Consider the following 14,887-nt stretch of genomic DNA (forward strand, 5'->3'; position numbering starts at 1 on the left):
TAACTTCTAAACCAATAACACTCCTCTCTCACTGCTTTTTTTTCTCCCCTTTGTTTAATGAGTGACAGCGGGCAAAATGCAGTGGACCACTCAAAAGACACAGACCCAGACAAGTGTCTCTCCTCATGGAATTATCTCAATGGTGGTTTGTGAATTTTTATGAAACTTCCAACGAATGCAGCAGTTCTAAACATCTTCAACGAAATGCCTAAAAGGCAAGAATTACGGATCTAGTCGATGGTCATCAACCATCGCCCCGTTGAATTTAATGGGCTAGAAGAAGAAAACGCAACACCACATTGAGAGCTTTTTAAAATATAATTTAAAACTATGTTGTACCAGTACAATATATTAATTTTACAAATGTAAAATTTTATCCGCTGTTAAAGCATTTGCAAAAACCACACATCCTACTTCAGCTTTATTGCACAATATCTATAAGAAAATATTAATTTTTAAATTAGAAAACATAAAAATGCTTTCAATATAGAAGAGACAATCTGATTTTAAAGACAATACTCTATAAGAATGTCTACCCAGAAAATAACAAACTTTCACAGGATACCAAGCTGGACAGATGCTTCGGCAGATTCAGTACAAAGCACTGTTTAAAACCAGTCCAAGATACTTAATCCAAAGTGTATCATCATTCTTCATTAGAAATCTAGATGCCACTCGAGGCAGTTTCTTAGACTTAAAAAAGTTGAGGCATTTTTCAGTGTGAGCATTCTGAATATCTCTTACCTATTAAAAACAATACTTCCCGCTTAACAGCCATTTGCAGGGTTTTTTCCGTCATGCAGATTATCTCTGGCAACTGTTTTTAACAATGATTAAATGATCACTTTAATTCACTTATGCTGATAAAAAACCCCATCAAGTTAAATACACTTTTAAAACTTAGTCCTTTACAAAAATCAGTTTATAAATTTGTATCATAAAAATTAGTGTCAAAGACCATCAAAATGGCCTTCATTTGTTTTGATATTAGTTGGTTCTCCCAGAGTTGGGATGGCAGACGTCCCACTTCTCTATGTAGTGTTAGTCAGAAAATAAACCCAAGCGCTAAGCTGGAGTCCCGAGACAGGTTAATCCGTCTGTACGACGGATTTTAGTGGGATATCACCCTGGGTCTGTATTCCAATGTAGGTGATAAAATACTGACAGCAAATCTTGGTAATTGATTTCACCTCAGACAATGAACAGAATGTAGAGATGCAACAGGAAAAATGTTCATATCGTACATTATCAGTGGGGTTGTGTGTCTCATAGAAAACGAAAACAATCCTTATTAGTTAGAACAAGGATCCACCAAATTTGATACATACGTAGATTATGCATCTTTTCTTATTAAAGCACATTGATTCGATCTCAAGTGTTCTCAAATGTATGCCTTTGTGCAACAGGAGATTGCCTTTTGGAACTTATGGCCTGCATAAGCAAAGTCAAATATAATATTACACATTTGTGTAGAGAAAATCATTATTAAAATAGTGGTTATGCGCTCACAAGTTTATTGTAGGTAGACAGAATTATCAAAAACCCAGATGCTTATAAAAAACTTTGCAGTATTTAGAATTTCTTCCTTAGGAATCAAAGCAGTTGCTTTTCTGGAACTGCATTTTTTCAGAACTGCTCAAAGCACCTCATCTAGATGAGTGTTTTTAAAAAATATATATAAAAAGTCTACAATGAGACTTCAAACATCACATATTTCACCTTTTACGGGCTTTTTATCATGTATCCCTTCCTTAAAGTCCTTCAGAATAAAATAAAAATAAACTCTCACATTCCATTAGAAAAAATGGAAACATTCATGGTCTGAAAAGTTTCTGCATTCCCCCAAATCTTGGTACTATGTGCAATTTCCTCATACACAGGTTTTGAGGAAACCCCTGATCATCTATCACTGAATATTCAGCTAATGGACATGCCATAGAAAATTTACATTTAATAGTAGTAAATAGATTAAAATCTATTCCATAAAATAAAAATGTTCTATGACTTCAATTTAAATACGTATCTGAAAAGCTAAGAGGAGGTTTTTTTGTTTTTCAAAAGTGCTAATTAATACAGTTACAAGTATCTTCAATACATTATGTCCAATTCTTTATAAAACTAAACCACCTTGCTTTAGGCACACTGTTTGATGAGTTTCTAAGAAGCAGAGGGGGGAAAAATCACTTGTCAATTAATCCAGCTTCCTTAATTTTACTGAAGAAGAATTTCTCCAGGATATTGGCACATTTGTAGTATTCGCTTTCAGGGGGGTTGTATTCTTTGCAATTGGTAAAGACTCGCTGTAAATCTGCCATGAATAATTTCTTAGACACGTAGTACCTATTCTTGAGGCGTTCGCTCATGGTTTTCAGATCTGCACAGGAAAAAAAAATATTAGCAATCTTTGACTCCTATTTTAAACACTCGCGGACAAAAGGGAGACAGGGAGAGAAATTTATGTCATTGGTTTGGCTACATTTTTACCACCCCAATGCCCCTGCTTATAAGAAATTCATATGATCAAGGAAAACAGTTCCTAAATCTTAGGTTGTTTCTGTTGTGAGCGTTCCTTGTGTAAAATCACAGCATTTTAACATTGAAGGGACCATTATTAGTCATCTGGCCCAATCCCCTATTCAGCACAAGGAAGCTAAGTAGATTAGCAGTGATAAGTATGATAAACTAAGTACTGTTAGCTATTCATTCGGAATTACACAGAAGAGGCTCTATCTACACAGAGTAGAGCAGGTGGGACATTTGTACTGAATCACTGCATTACTTAAGTCGAACAATCAGACTGAGTTTGTTTCAATAAATTCACAGTTGTTTTGGTGCTGTAGAGACAGAACTAAAGTACAGAAACTGATCATAAATAAATCTGCAGATACACCAGTGTCCTTGCATATAAAGATTCAAATTCATTTAGTTCCATGCTCCATCCATGAAATAAGAATCACAAGCAATAAAAAAAAAAAATCACACAAAATTTTTTTTCTAAAGCCAGTAAGCCTTGAGAGACTACTGTAAAATAGTATTTTTCCAATATATCTACTTCCTTTAAATTATACTATTTTACAAATGAAAACAGTACTTTATCTAAACTTATAAGAATACCATGGGGCTTGTTTACTCCCCACTCTTAGGACTGATTTAAAGAATTCCATGCAGGGGTGCCTTGGTGGCTTAAGTCGGTAAAGCATCCGGCCTCAGCTCAGGTAATGAACTCACGGTTCGTGAGTTCAAGCCCCATGTCAGGTTGTCTGCTGACAGCTCAGAGCCTGGAGCCCGCTTCAAATTCTGTGTCTCCCTCTTTCTCTGCCCCTTCCCCACTCGCTCTCTCTCTCTCTCAAAAATAAATAAGTATTAAAAAAAAAAATTCCATGCAGATTAGAAGATGTTAACATTTGTCTACTGATAGGTTCCTAGTTGACTCTAAGTCTGGTTCTATCATTAAAACTTATATTAACTGTGGGGCACCTGGGTGGCTCAGTTGGTTAAGCCTCTGACTTTGGCTCAGGTCATGATCTCATGGTTTGTGAGTTCGAGCCCCATGTAGGGCTCTCTGCTGTGAGTGCAGAGCCCGCTTCAGATCCTCTGTCTCCCCGCCCCCCCTCTGCCCCTTCCCTGCTTGTTCTTTCTCAAAAATAAACATTAAAAAAATTATATTAACTGTGCATGGAAAAATAAGTCAAAATTGTTAAAGAAATACCTCTGACTACCCATAACCCAAATTCCCACTATATGATTAAATTTTCCAGAGGCAAGGAAACTTACAACCAACTACAGTGGGATTATCAGTTAGTCAGATATATAAAATTATGTACAACCAAAAATGGAAATTCATTTAGATCAAAATCTTAAATCTACCAAAACACCAAAGAAAAAAATGGGAAATATGTACTCTCGCCTATTTCCTCTGAACAAAGCTTATCTTTGGTAGTGCTATGTCATCAATCTGTGAGTTCAACGTTCAATTTTCTTCTCTCACTAAAACAGTTTGGAAAAAGAGAAAAACTGGCAAGTGTTAAGATACTTAAAGGTTCAGCAAATACCCCACTAGCTGTCTCACCCGAGTGTGACTGAACAGATGAAGATGTCCTCTCATTAAATGAAGAAAGACTAATGAAATTAATTGTGTCTCTCCAAGTAAGTTAGATGTTTACCTTCCTTCCACCACATGCCTACCACTTAAGATATGCTACCTGATATAATTTTTTGTTTTAGAAGGAAAAGACATGTAACCAAAAAGGGAAAAAAAGACTGAAACATGGCACAAAGAAGTTTATCCAAAAGCTTTCAAACTATTATTTGGAAGAGAGTGGATAAGAAGAGATGGGGAGAGCCTAAAATACAGTAGGAACAAAACAAGAGTCATAGAAGTATTTGAACCTTTCAGAATAATTACAGCCAATTCCGTACATTTCCTTTCCATCTTTCTATTCTACTCAGTTATAAATAACATCTTTCTTCCTCCAGCCTTCTAAGAGGCTTGGTGGCCCAAAAGGCATGTGTTAAAAAAGAAGGTGATTACACATCAGTGATACCACACAGGAAGAAATCATAAAATTATTCTGTTTTCATCCCCCACCCCCACCAACTTGGGAGTTCTGGGTAAATAGGAAAACTCTAACTAGTAATCCACACATGGTAAGAAGACATGCTTGAACCAGACTACTCAGACAATGTTCTGAATGAGATGCCCCAAATGACACAGGTTAGGTCTCATTCATATGGGAGAAAAGAGTTTTTGAAGGCAAAGGGGAAAGAGAAGAAATGCTTTTAGAAAAAGCCAAGAAGGCAATAATGGGAGAAAGTAAAATTATTGATCTGTCAGTCTTGTCCTCAGAAAAAAGACCATCTTTTTGGGCATGACCATCTTAGGGGCAAGACTACACATTTTACTCAGCACCTAAAGACATCTCAAGAAAAATATCATTACTCCCCTAAAGAGCACCATTTACTGTTTTAATTCTCTTTGTCTAGAAAACACCTCAGTTCACCACTGGTCTTGCTCAATGGGGCCAATATTGCCCTTGGAAGCATTCAGCTATGCACACAGGTGGTATCCAACTGGAAAGGCTCATCCCTTTGCTTGGCTGGACCAGGAAAAACACTTCCAGAAAGCAGGCTGAGAGTAGGCTATGACAGACAGGACCTTCTAGAACTACTATTGCAGGTCTTCAGAGCATACGTGAGCAGGGCTAAAAGATAATTATTCTCCCCAAACTCACACAACCTCCCACGAGGGTTTCATAAAAGGAGTGGAGATGGTCCAGGGTCAGTTGGAGTTAACTCCAAAGGTCAGTTAACTTAAGTTTGGAAATGGGCACAAATGGTCTTTACATATACTTTTTAAATGTTTATTTATTTTTGAAAGAGAGAGTACAAGTAGGGGAAGGGCAGAGAGAGGTGGGGGACAGAGAATCCGAAGCAGGCCCCGTGCTGACAGCAGTGAGCATCTGATGCAGGGCTTGAACTCCCAAACCAGATCACGATCTGAGCTGAAGTCAGATGTTCAACCAACTGAGCCACCCAGGTACCCTGGTCTTAACATATTTTTTACATGATGGAAAATACCGAGGGACACATCACTGGCTCAGTCAGTAGAGCATGCAATTCTTCATCTCAGGGTTGTGAGTTTGAGCCACATGTTGGGTGTAGACATTACTTAAAAATAAAACCTCTTAAAATTTTTTTTAAAAAAGAAAAGAATATACAGACTCCCCAAACACCGTTCCATACAGAATTCTAGACTCAGTCAATCCTCACACTTTGGTTTTCATAACTGAAATACACAGAAGCAAGGCAGAAAGCAAAGGGAAAGAAAAGCATATAGATGTATGTCCACTTTAAGGAGTACAGACTACCCAAATCATTACTATGACTATATAAAACACATTCATGTGAAAATTAAGGCTATAGAAAACACCCACAAATAATTCTGTTGCCAGGGAGCTAATGGGTCCCTTTCCTATTTTAATACTTGCTTGGTACCAGGAATAGATTACAGGTGGAAAAGGGACAGAAGACACAGGCTGGCTCCCAAACAATGGCCACACAAGTGACTGAAAAGAAAACATTTCAGCTAGTTTTCTGTCATCTACACAATGCCAAATTAGTTTAACTGGATTCTCAATTGGTTCAACTAATCATTTAGCATGGTGCAGGTACAGCAGCAAATCCCACACTTCTACATTTCTAAAGGCATTTCTTGTTTGTTTGGTATTGGATGTGTAATAAAGCTTTAAAAAGGAGTGTAAACAGGGACACTAATAGTATCCATCAAGAACATGGAAAATCAAGAATTTCTCCCTCTGCTAGGATAGCAGGCAAGCAGCTTAATCCAACTTCTTTTTATTGCTTTCAAAAATTCTCAAAAGGCTCACAATATATCAAGAGGACAACCTGAAGTTTCTCCATTTGCAACCAAATGGGGGAGTATAAACAAGGCTGTGTCCACACAGCCAGCTTTCACATCTAGTAGCTGAGTGCAGTTCCCCGCGTGGGCTTTCTGCATCGAGTGCTGTCGGGTGCAGCTCTGAAAGGTGCAAGCATGTCTCCTGAACACAGCCACCCACGACTCCTTTATCACGCTGCTCTACGTCACTGGCCCTCCGCGGGGATGGGGAATCCCACCGCCCGTCATCACACAAACCCTACCCTACCACAGAAGATTACAAATCAACCTCAGCAACCGTTTGTCCCCCACACCGCCATCCAGAGAGTGTTACATCTATACTTAGAAAATGTTAATGGCATTACCCATGGGGAACCTTATAACTTCATAATATCCCGGAGCTTCTGTTCTCTTCACAGGTTCCATGAAGGGCCAAGCGCTTTGATGGCTCTTGAGTAAAGAAAAAAGTAAGGTATCTAATATGGAAATTCCATGTGGGAAATCATTTCAAAATATCTGCATGAGGTGAATGAAAAGAAAACACCCACCTTCACCTGCTGGAGGATGCTCTTGAGCGTGCTGTAAAGCTGGTCAGGGTCTTTGGGCTCTTTACTTGAAAGGAAAAGAGCAAACAACAAGGAACAATGATTAGTTTTTTGCCCTCCTGCCAGGGGATTCCTATTCAGCTCATTTTCACAAAACCCTAAGACTGGAACCATCCCAGCACTTTCTATGAAAACTGAAACGCAGCAAGTGCCGCCTGAGTGATTACAGTCAGTTTGCCCGTTTCCTCTAAGTTGCGGGGAGGAAAGAAAAATCACTTCCATTAACATCCTCTCACCCATCTGACTTACCTTTTCTCTCTTCCACTCGGCTTCCAGCCTGTCTCTCCTACATGTCAACGAAATTAAACACTGAATGAGAACTGCTTTCGGTCAAGAGAATAACAACATTAATACTTATCAAAATGCAATAAATTATACGCATGCCTAAATAAAAGTCTATTTCTGGGAAGAGACAGAAATCAACTGCAATTAGTTTTCTTCCGTATATGGCTACAAACCTGAAACATTTCCAACATTCCCAAGATAACCAACACTACTTTAGGTTAGTGTTTTTTAAAGGAGGAACTCCAACTTTTCAGAGGAGAGTATAAAAAATAAATATGTCAGTACCGGGGACATGTGTATATTTGAAACTCTAAGTCACATTTTTTTTTGCTAATCACATGTGAAAGAGTTAAGCTGTTATTTTAGGTTAGAACAAACCTTATCCCTCCCGGTCTCTATTTTATTTGGCAAAGAACCTGCTTGCAATGCAAGATGGTTTAGCGCAGCAGAAAGAAAACACAGCCTCAAATCCAATAGACCTGGATTTGATTTCTTGCTCACTCCTTAAAAGCTAACTTATCCTAGATAGATTACTTAACTTTTTGCCTCTACAGTTTATCAATCTATAAAACAGAACTCTAAAAATTAGGTGACGTTATCGCTTTTGAGATTAGTTGATGTAAAAAAAAAACAAAAAACCAGAAAAATGCCTGGCAATATGGTAGCTATTGTGCCATTAACAGGGATGATATAGGGAAGTGAAATCTCTAGGGCTAGAAGTAAAAGTAAGATGTGCTATAGGGTAGCCATTGTAATGAAGGAATATATCTTGCCCAAATAATGTCTTATTTTTTTTCTGGAGAACTGTAGTTTGTTGCATTTTGTTTTCTGTATTAAATCTTCAATATACTAGAAGATGCTGGATTTGAACTGAATCAAAGCATAGCTATTCAATACTTTCGATCTACAAAAACAAGCTATTTTGTGTGTTTTATCCCAGGATGAGTCACCTCTCACATACTCACAGATAAGAACCCTTGGGAAAACTACTCTAAAATAGGGAACTTGAAACAAATTATATGTTTCCAATCATCTTTTTTAGAAATGCTGAGAGACTGATTTGGCCGAGCACACGTGGGCAGGTTGCAATCATGACGGCAATGAGCAACGGGTACGAACAGCAAAATGTCTGGAGATCCGAATCAGGCGGCTTCTAATTCTGACAGTTACTAGCCATGTACTATGTAAGCTCAAAGGACTTAATCATTCTGAGACTCAAATTCCCCATTTGTAGAAGTAGAATTCCCCTGTGCTCTAACAGCAACCTCTCGATAAATGGCAGATATTATCAGATACAAGAAGGGGTCATCTGAATTCTCCTTGATTTGTCCACACTGAGAAGTAGAGAAAAGACATAAAGGGAAAGCATGAACTCCCTTCCCAAGACTACAAACACCATGAATGGAGACAGGCAGAGCAAAAAGCTTTCCAAATCACGGCACTCTGGCAATTGTTTCAAACCTATCTCATGGCATGACCAAAAGGTTTTGCTTTTAAAAGAAGATCTATACATACTAATTCCAGGAATGCTTTCTATTGGAATCTGTCGAACTCCATCTTTAAAACACGAAAGTCCAGGGTATACTTTTCGAATCTGGGCTTGTTTTCTTTCTATCAGCTTTTTAATGATCTGTAAAGCACAGGAAGAAAATGTGTTTAGTGACAGAAGTTTGTGGCTACAGATTGAGCTACTCAACCTAGGAAGTTGGGCCCCTAAATATACCTTCAGGACACAAAAAAGGAGAAAGGGTGAATGCCATTTTACAGGTAAGACATGAAAACCTTCTATTACACACCATGCCCCTTCGGTGGCATTCACACAACTGTCTTTGAAACCTTGTCCCCTGCCATTCAAAACAGCCAAGACTGAGAGAACACACTGCCCTCAGGGGCGGCGATCCTCCCTAGCACAGGAGCCAGTGATTTTGTCTTGCTTCTCTGAGGGGCCTCTGCCCAAGGGGCAGCCAAGCAGCTCTGTGCATCAGCTAACCCAGCTGAGCCCCGTGTCAGGACCCCTTCAGGTCCCCAGAGCAGGAACTATTCCCTTCAGACTGGAGGGCACATGAACAGGCCTCAGAAAGTTGCCAATGACAGGATGACCTTACTAGCACTCAAAATTGTCAAGGCTTGGGTGCCTGGGTGGCTCAGTTGGTTAGGCGTCCGACTCTTCATTTTGGCTCAGGTCGTGATCTCACGGTTCATGAGTTCAAGCCTCGCGTCAGGCTCATACTGACAGTGCGGAGCCTGCTTGGGATTCTCTTTCTCCCTCTCTCTCTGCCCTTCCCTGGCTCATGCTCACTCTCTCTCAAAACAAATAAATAGCCCTAACCCATGCTGTTTGTATCAAAAAAGCAATTCCAAATTGTTCAGGCAACACAACTCCTGTTGTGAGCATTCAGGACCTATAAGGGAATTTTGTAAAATAATTCCTAATGTACTTAGGTTAACTATTTCCAAAACAGAACAGTTTTCCATTTAAAAAAAAAAAAAAACAAACAGAAAAAGATAAATTAAAAATAGCCATCCAGAAACTGTCATAACTGAATTTTGGAAAAGAAAAAACAAAACAGTAGCAGTCATTAATTGAATTTACAAAGGAAAACAAAAAATTCCAGTTCCTAACAGCTTGATCTCAAACACATCGTTGGTAAATGTTCTAGCATGAATACATTTTAATCCTAACAAGTAAACAAAGAACTCCATAATGTGAATAGGACTAGTCAAAGTATATTCCTAACAAATCTAGTTCAATGCTGTCCAATAGAAATACAATGTGGGGCACCCTGGGAGGCTCAGTCAGTTAAGCATCTGACTCTTGATTTAGGCTCGGGTCATGATCTCACCATCATGGGATCAAGCCCCATGTTGGGGCTGGAACCTGCTGGAACGTGACCATGGAACCTGCTTGGGATTTTCTCTCCCTCTCACACTGCCCCTCCCCAACTTGTGCTTTCTCTCTCTCTACATAAATATTTAAAAAAATATATATATAATGCAAACCACTAATGTAATTTTTTTTTTAATGTTTATTTATTTTTGAGAGAGACAGAGCATGGATGGGAGAGGAGCAGACAGAGAGGGAGACACAGAATCCGAAGCAGGCTCCAGGCTCTGAGCTGCCAGCACAGAGCCTGATACGGGGCTCAAACTCACGAGCCTTGAGATCATGACCTGAGCCGAAGTCAGATGCCCAACCGACTGAGCCACCCAGGCGTCCCATCACTCATGTAATTTTAAATGTTCCAGTAGCCACACTCTTTAAAGTAAAATGTAACAGGTAAAATTGGATTTTAACAGTATGTTTTTATTTACCCCAATATATCCAAAATATTATCACGGCTGTATATAATCATTAAAAAAAAAAATAAAGATATGTATGAGATACTTTACATTCTTTTATTCATAACAAGTCCTCAAAATTGTAGTGCATCTCAATTTCAGCAGTCTATATATCAAGTGCTCAATAGCCAATATGTAGCTAGTGGCTCCCATTCTGGACACACAGATCTAGATGGATGCTCCCCCTTGTTTATTTATGAATCTAAGTCTTTTTTTTTTTTTTTTTAATTTTATTTTTAAGTAATCTCTACACCCAGCATGGGGCTCAAATTTACAACTCCAAGATCAAGAGTCACATGGCCTACCAACTGAGCCAGCCAGGCACCCCAAGTCTAAGTTTTTGGGTTTTATTTTAAGTTTTTGTATTTATTTAGGTAATCTTCTACACCCAATGTGGGGCTTGAACTCACAACCCCGAGATCAAGAGTCATATACTCTTCCAACTGAGCCAGCCAACAAGCACCCCTCCCCCAGTCTAAGCCTTTTTTTAGAATTTCTTTTTAATGTTTATTTTTGTGAGAGAGAGAGAGACGGTGGGAATGAGCAGGGGAGAGGCAGACAGGGAGGGAGACAGAGGATCTGAAGCAGGTTCTGCGCTGACAGCAGCAAGACCAATGTGGGGCTCCAACTCATGAACCGTGAGATGATGACCTGAGCTGAAGTTGGACACTCAACCAACTTAGGCACCCAGGTGCCTCCCTCCTCCAGTTTAAGTCTTTTTAAAAGAGAATCCTAATGGCAATCTCTTAAATAAACACCTTCAAAAAATATAACTTCAAAGTTAAATTTTAAAAGCTTTTCTCTTTATCAGGAATGCTCTCAGATGTGATATCCCACCCCAGTGGGTTCCACACCCCTTGTGTAGTACCTTGAAGGTTTGGGGTCCTAGTGAGTGACTGGTAATGGCAGTAGAGGGTTTCTTAACCCCTCTGAGCCTCCAAGGATCGCTTTGGAAAAAGGAGACATTTCACTTCTGTTCCAGTCTTTTATCTTCACTTCCCTCGAAAATGTCTCCACTTCTCCACCTGTCATCATCCTTCTGTCCTCAAATCCTTCTCCCGGTCCACCACTGTCCATTTCAGTCTCCCCAAACCAAAGATTTAGGGGGACTCCCCCATCTGTGATATGCCAATAAGTCTTAGCACATCTTCTTACAAAGAAATCACGCTAGTTGGCCTCACCCTTACTTTGGATCCTCCAAACCCAGCCCCCCTCATTGTTTCACACTTGGATGAAGATTTGAGAAGTATCCCCACCTCTCAGGCCCTTCGCCCCAACACGCACATGCACTCATACACTCACCTCTGTCTGCTCAGGGTCTAGTCACACTTTCTCAAATAGTGCCTTTTATCACTGGCACAGCTATGGTCCTAGCTGAATCTATTTATGCTGGACTCTGAATCTTTGCCCATGCTGATGGGATTTAGCAGGCTCAAAACAGCTCAAAATACATCTCACATGAAGACACCTCCAATGATGCTAGACCCTTACAGATCGCACTTTCCTCCTGGAGCCAATGCTCACAAAGTAGTCCTCCACTCCCACTCTGCTCCCCTGTCCAGCTGCAAACTTCTCTATCTCCACCAGCCACAACCACAGTATATTCTGCTCTTGCATGCTTCTAGGGGCCAGGAAAACCCTCTACACACTTACAACTTTGTTTGCTACCACCACTAGTCCCTGCCTTGCACAAGGAGGTCTTCAAAAGTCAGAATAAAGAGACTTGTGACACTCTCTTGAATTCTGTGGAAGAAGATACTACATGAATCCAAGTATTTTATTATGGTGAGTTCACGTCTCTTTGTTTTTTTTTTTTTTTACACGAGGTGTTTGCATTTGTTTTTTGTTTTTGTTTTTTTTTTTTTTCAACGTTTATTTATTTTTGGGACAGAGAGAGACAGAGCATGAACGGGGGAGGGGCAGAGAGAGAGGGAGACACAGAATCGGAAACAGGCTCCAGGCTCCGAGCCGTCAGCCCAGGGCCCGACGCGGGGCTCGAACTCCCGGACCGCGAGATCGTGACCTGGCTGAAGTCGGACGCTTAACCGACTGCGCCACCCAGGCGCCCCGAGTTCACGTCTCTTTGAAAGGAACTAGGTTAACAGCTCCAAGCCAGCATGAGCCACTCCGAGGCACATGTTAGAGAAGGCTGGAGGGAAACAGGGAAGGTGAGGAGAGAGGGAGATGAGATCCAAGAGGAGGGGAGAAAGAGGAAGGGGGAGGGAGCACTGTCGTCTAAATAAGTGCCTGCTTTTGCTAGCTCCTTGTGTGTGCCTTTCCCCTCTATGTAGTAAGAGCCAAAAGATCCAGACTAGGTGAATCTGCAGGGAAATCCTGCTCTCAGCTTCCACCCAGAGACACAGGAGTCCTGCTCGGAGGAGGAATGCGGGAAGGGCAGCTGACTGCTCGGTGATGGCTCTAGTTGGCCCCCCATGCTGAACACTGAGCCGCTGAATACAGACCTGCTCATTAAACTCCAAAGAGAACAATGAAGAAAGCTAGCTCTTCAGAGAGAGACGGAGGGGGGAGGTGGGGGGGCTGCTGTGCTTTTATTAACTCTCCAAGTACCCTATTTGTAATTCTAAGGCTGACATCTCTTAGCAAGAAACAACAAAGGTTGTTATTTTCTAACTTAAAACAAAGGGGTGGGGGGAGCTTTTACTCACAGTCATGCTCACATTCATAAGAACAAGTCTGGCCCACTTCAAGTAAAAGGAAAATATTTATTGAGCTCCTACTATGCACCAAATTCTATGTAAGGAGTTTTACGTCTGTCATGTTGGTCATGTCTGACAAACAACTAAGAACTAGGGCTAAGGAACATGAGTAGAAACCAGAAAACAAAGATGGGTTGAAGACAGATGTCTTTTTTTGGTTACCTGCTAGGACAAAAGTGCACTAGAATGAAGAACAGAGGTATGAAATGAAACTGATGTGCAAAGACACAGCTGCAAAGCCTGTTCTTGAAGGCCAACGAACTACGGGAGTAAGGAGGTGGCTTCACACAAAATGCATTCATTTCATAAACGGCCTCTGCACACTCCCCAATTCTGCTCTTTTTATGGTATTTTCTTTTCTATCGTGGATAAATGTAAAATTACTATGCAGTCAAATCTATCAACCTTTCCCCTTACCGTTTCTCTTTTAGTTCCTGTGCATAAAAGACTTCGCCCCATAATCAGGTAACAAATCACTGAATTCCTACAAGTATAAGCCTTCAGAAGTTGCAACGTTAAAAGAAGAGATGGATACATACGAAGATAAACCCTAAGTAAGATAATGAATAACAAAAATTCAAATGACCGGATCAAACTTATGCTAGAGAAGTTCAAAGGAGAAACTGAACACAGGCCCAAGTAGTCCGATTTGTATGTGCATTGGGGAGAGTGAGGTGGGTAATGGAGAAAGACACCAAGATAGAGGCTTAAAGCATCAGTAATGACTTTTAGAGAAGAGTTTAGGAAAGCAAAGAGGTAAGTATGGGAAGGATGCAAGAGGCCGGAAGGTAAAAGGCTTTGAAGGTGAAAGTAAGATACGTCATCATATTTTATAAGTTTTGTATTTTACACCAATTTAACAAGTGTTGACTCTTTTCGGAATGGTGCTTAGAGAGGAGACAGATCAAGGATACGATCAAAGAAGAAATCTATACAAACCATTCTAAACTAAGGCTACGATACGTGCGAGAGCCATGCACCTGACACCCACTGGTACACAACTCACCCAACGAAGACCAACCTATATGGAAGGAATATGAGTCACATGCTTACCTCCTTCTGCTTCTTAATGATGACAGAAAATTCTGTGTATGGGATCCGTGGATTTAGCTCACATCCCATTAAAGTGGCCCCTTCATAATCCTTGATGTAGCCAACATATTTGGTTTTAGGTATTTTAATTTCTTTGGAGAAACCCTGCAATGAGATTAAATTCATTCATACGGGTGTTGTGCATCAGGTACTTACTGAGGGCAAACCACGTGGTAGGCCTCAAGATATGCTTCTTTCAAGTTCTCATCACATTATTCGGGGAAGGATTAGCGAGAAACCCCTCCACGAAGTTCAAAAACATCACAAATCAAACTGTGCAAGCAGGAAGCAAGATGACATAAACCCATAATCCTCGTAAAACACGAATTATACAAAACAGTTTTCACAGAAATTAAAATAAGCTTTAAATGCATAATTTCTCCCAACATGGGGAAGGAACCGCAGGATTCTCAACAAATCAAACACCGATCTAAATTCTGAAAGAAAATCTT

At 40.2% G+C, this 14,887-nt stretch overlaps 1 protein-coding gene across 3 annotated transcripts in view; it reads right to left on the minus strand.

The window, feature by feature from the left end:
* Positions 1–299: 299 nt before the first annotated feature.
* The window catches only part of KAT2B (lysine acetyltransferase 2B), a 105,359-nt gene continuing 90,771 nt past the window's right edge, over positions 300–14,887 (minus strand). For 2 of the 3 annotated variants that reach the window (XM_086674202.1, XM_086674201.1), the window contains 6 exons: positions 14,397–14,540; positions 8,803–8,917; positions 7,252–7,288; positions 6,946–7,009; positions 6,763–6,847; positions 300–2,374 (listed from right to left, as the gene is read on the minus strand). In XM_086674202.1, the coding sequence (XP_086530328.1) occupies positions 2,181–2,374; positions 6,763–6,847; positions 6,946–7,009; positions 7,252–7,288; positions 8,803–8,917; positions 14,397–14,540 (639 nt within the window). In that variant the 3' untranslated portion in view covers positions 300–2,180. The remainder of the gene's footprint in view (positions 2,375–6,762; positions 6,848–6,945; positions 7,010–7,251; positions 7,289–8,802; positions 8,918–14,396; positions 14,541–14,887) is intronic. The other variant, XM_086674203.1, reaches the window with a different exon arrangement.

This window comes from Puma concolor, chromosome C2 (genome assembly GCF_028749965.1).
Source record: "Puma concolor isolate L17-30 chromosome C2, mPumCon1.1.hap2, whole genome shotgun sequence".
Lineage (NCBI taxonomy): Eukaryota > Metazoa > Chordata > Mammalia > Carnivora > Felidae > Puma > Puma concolor.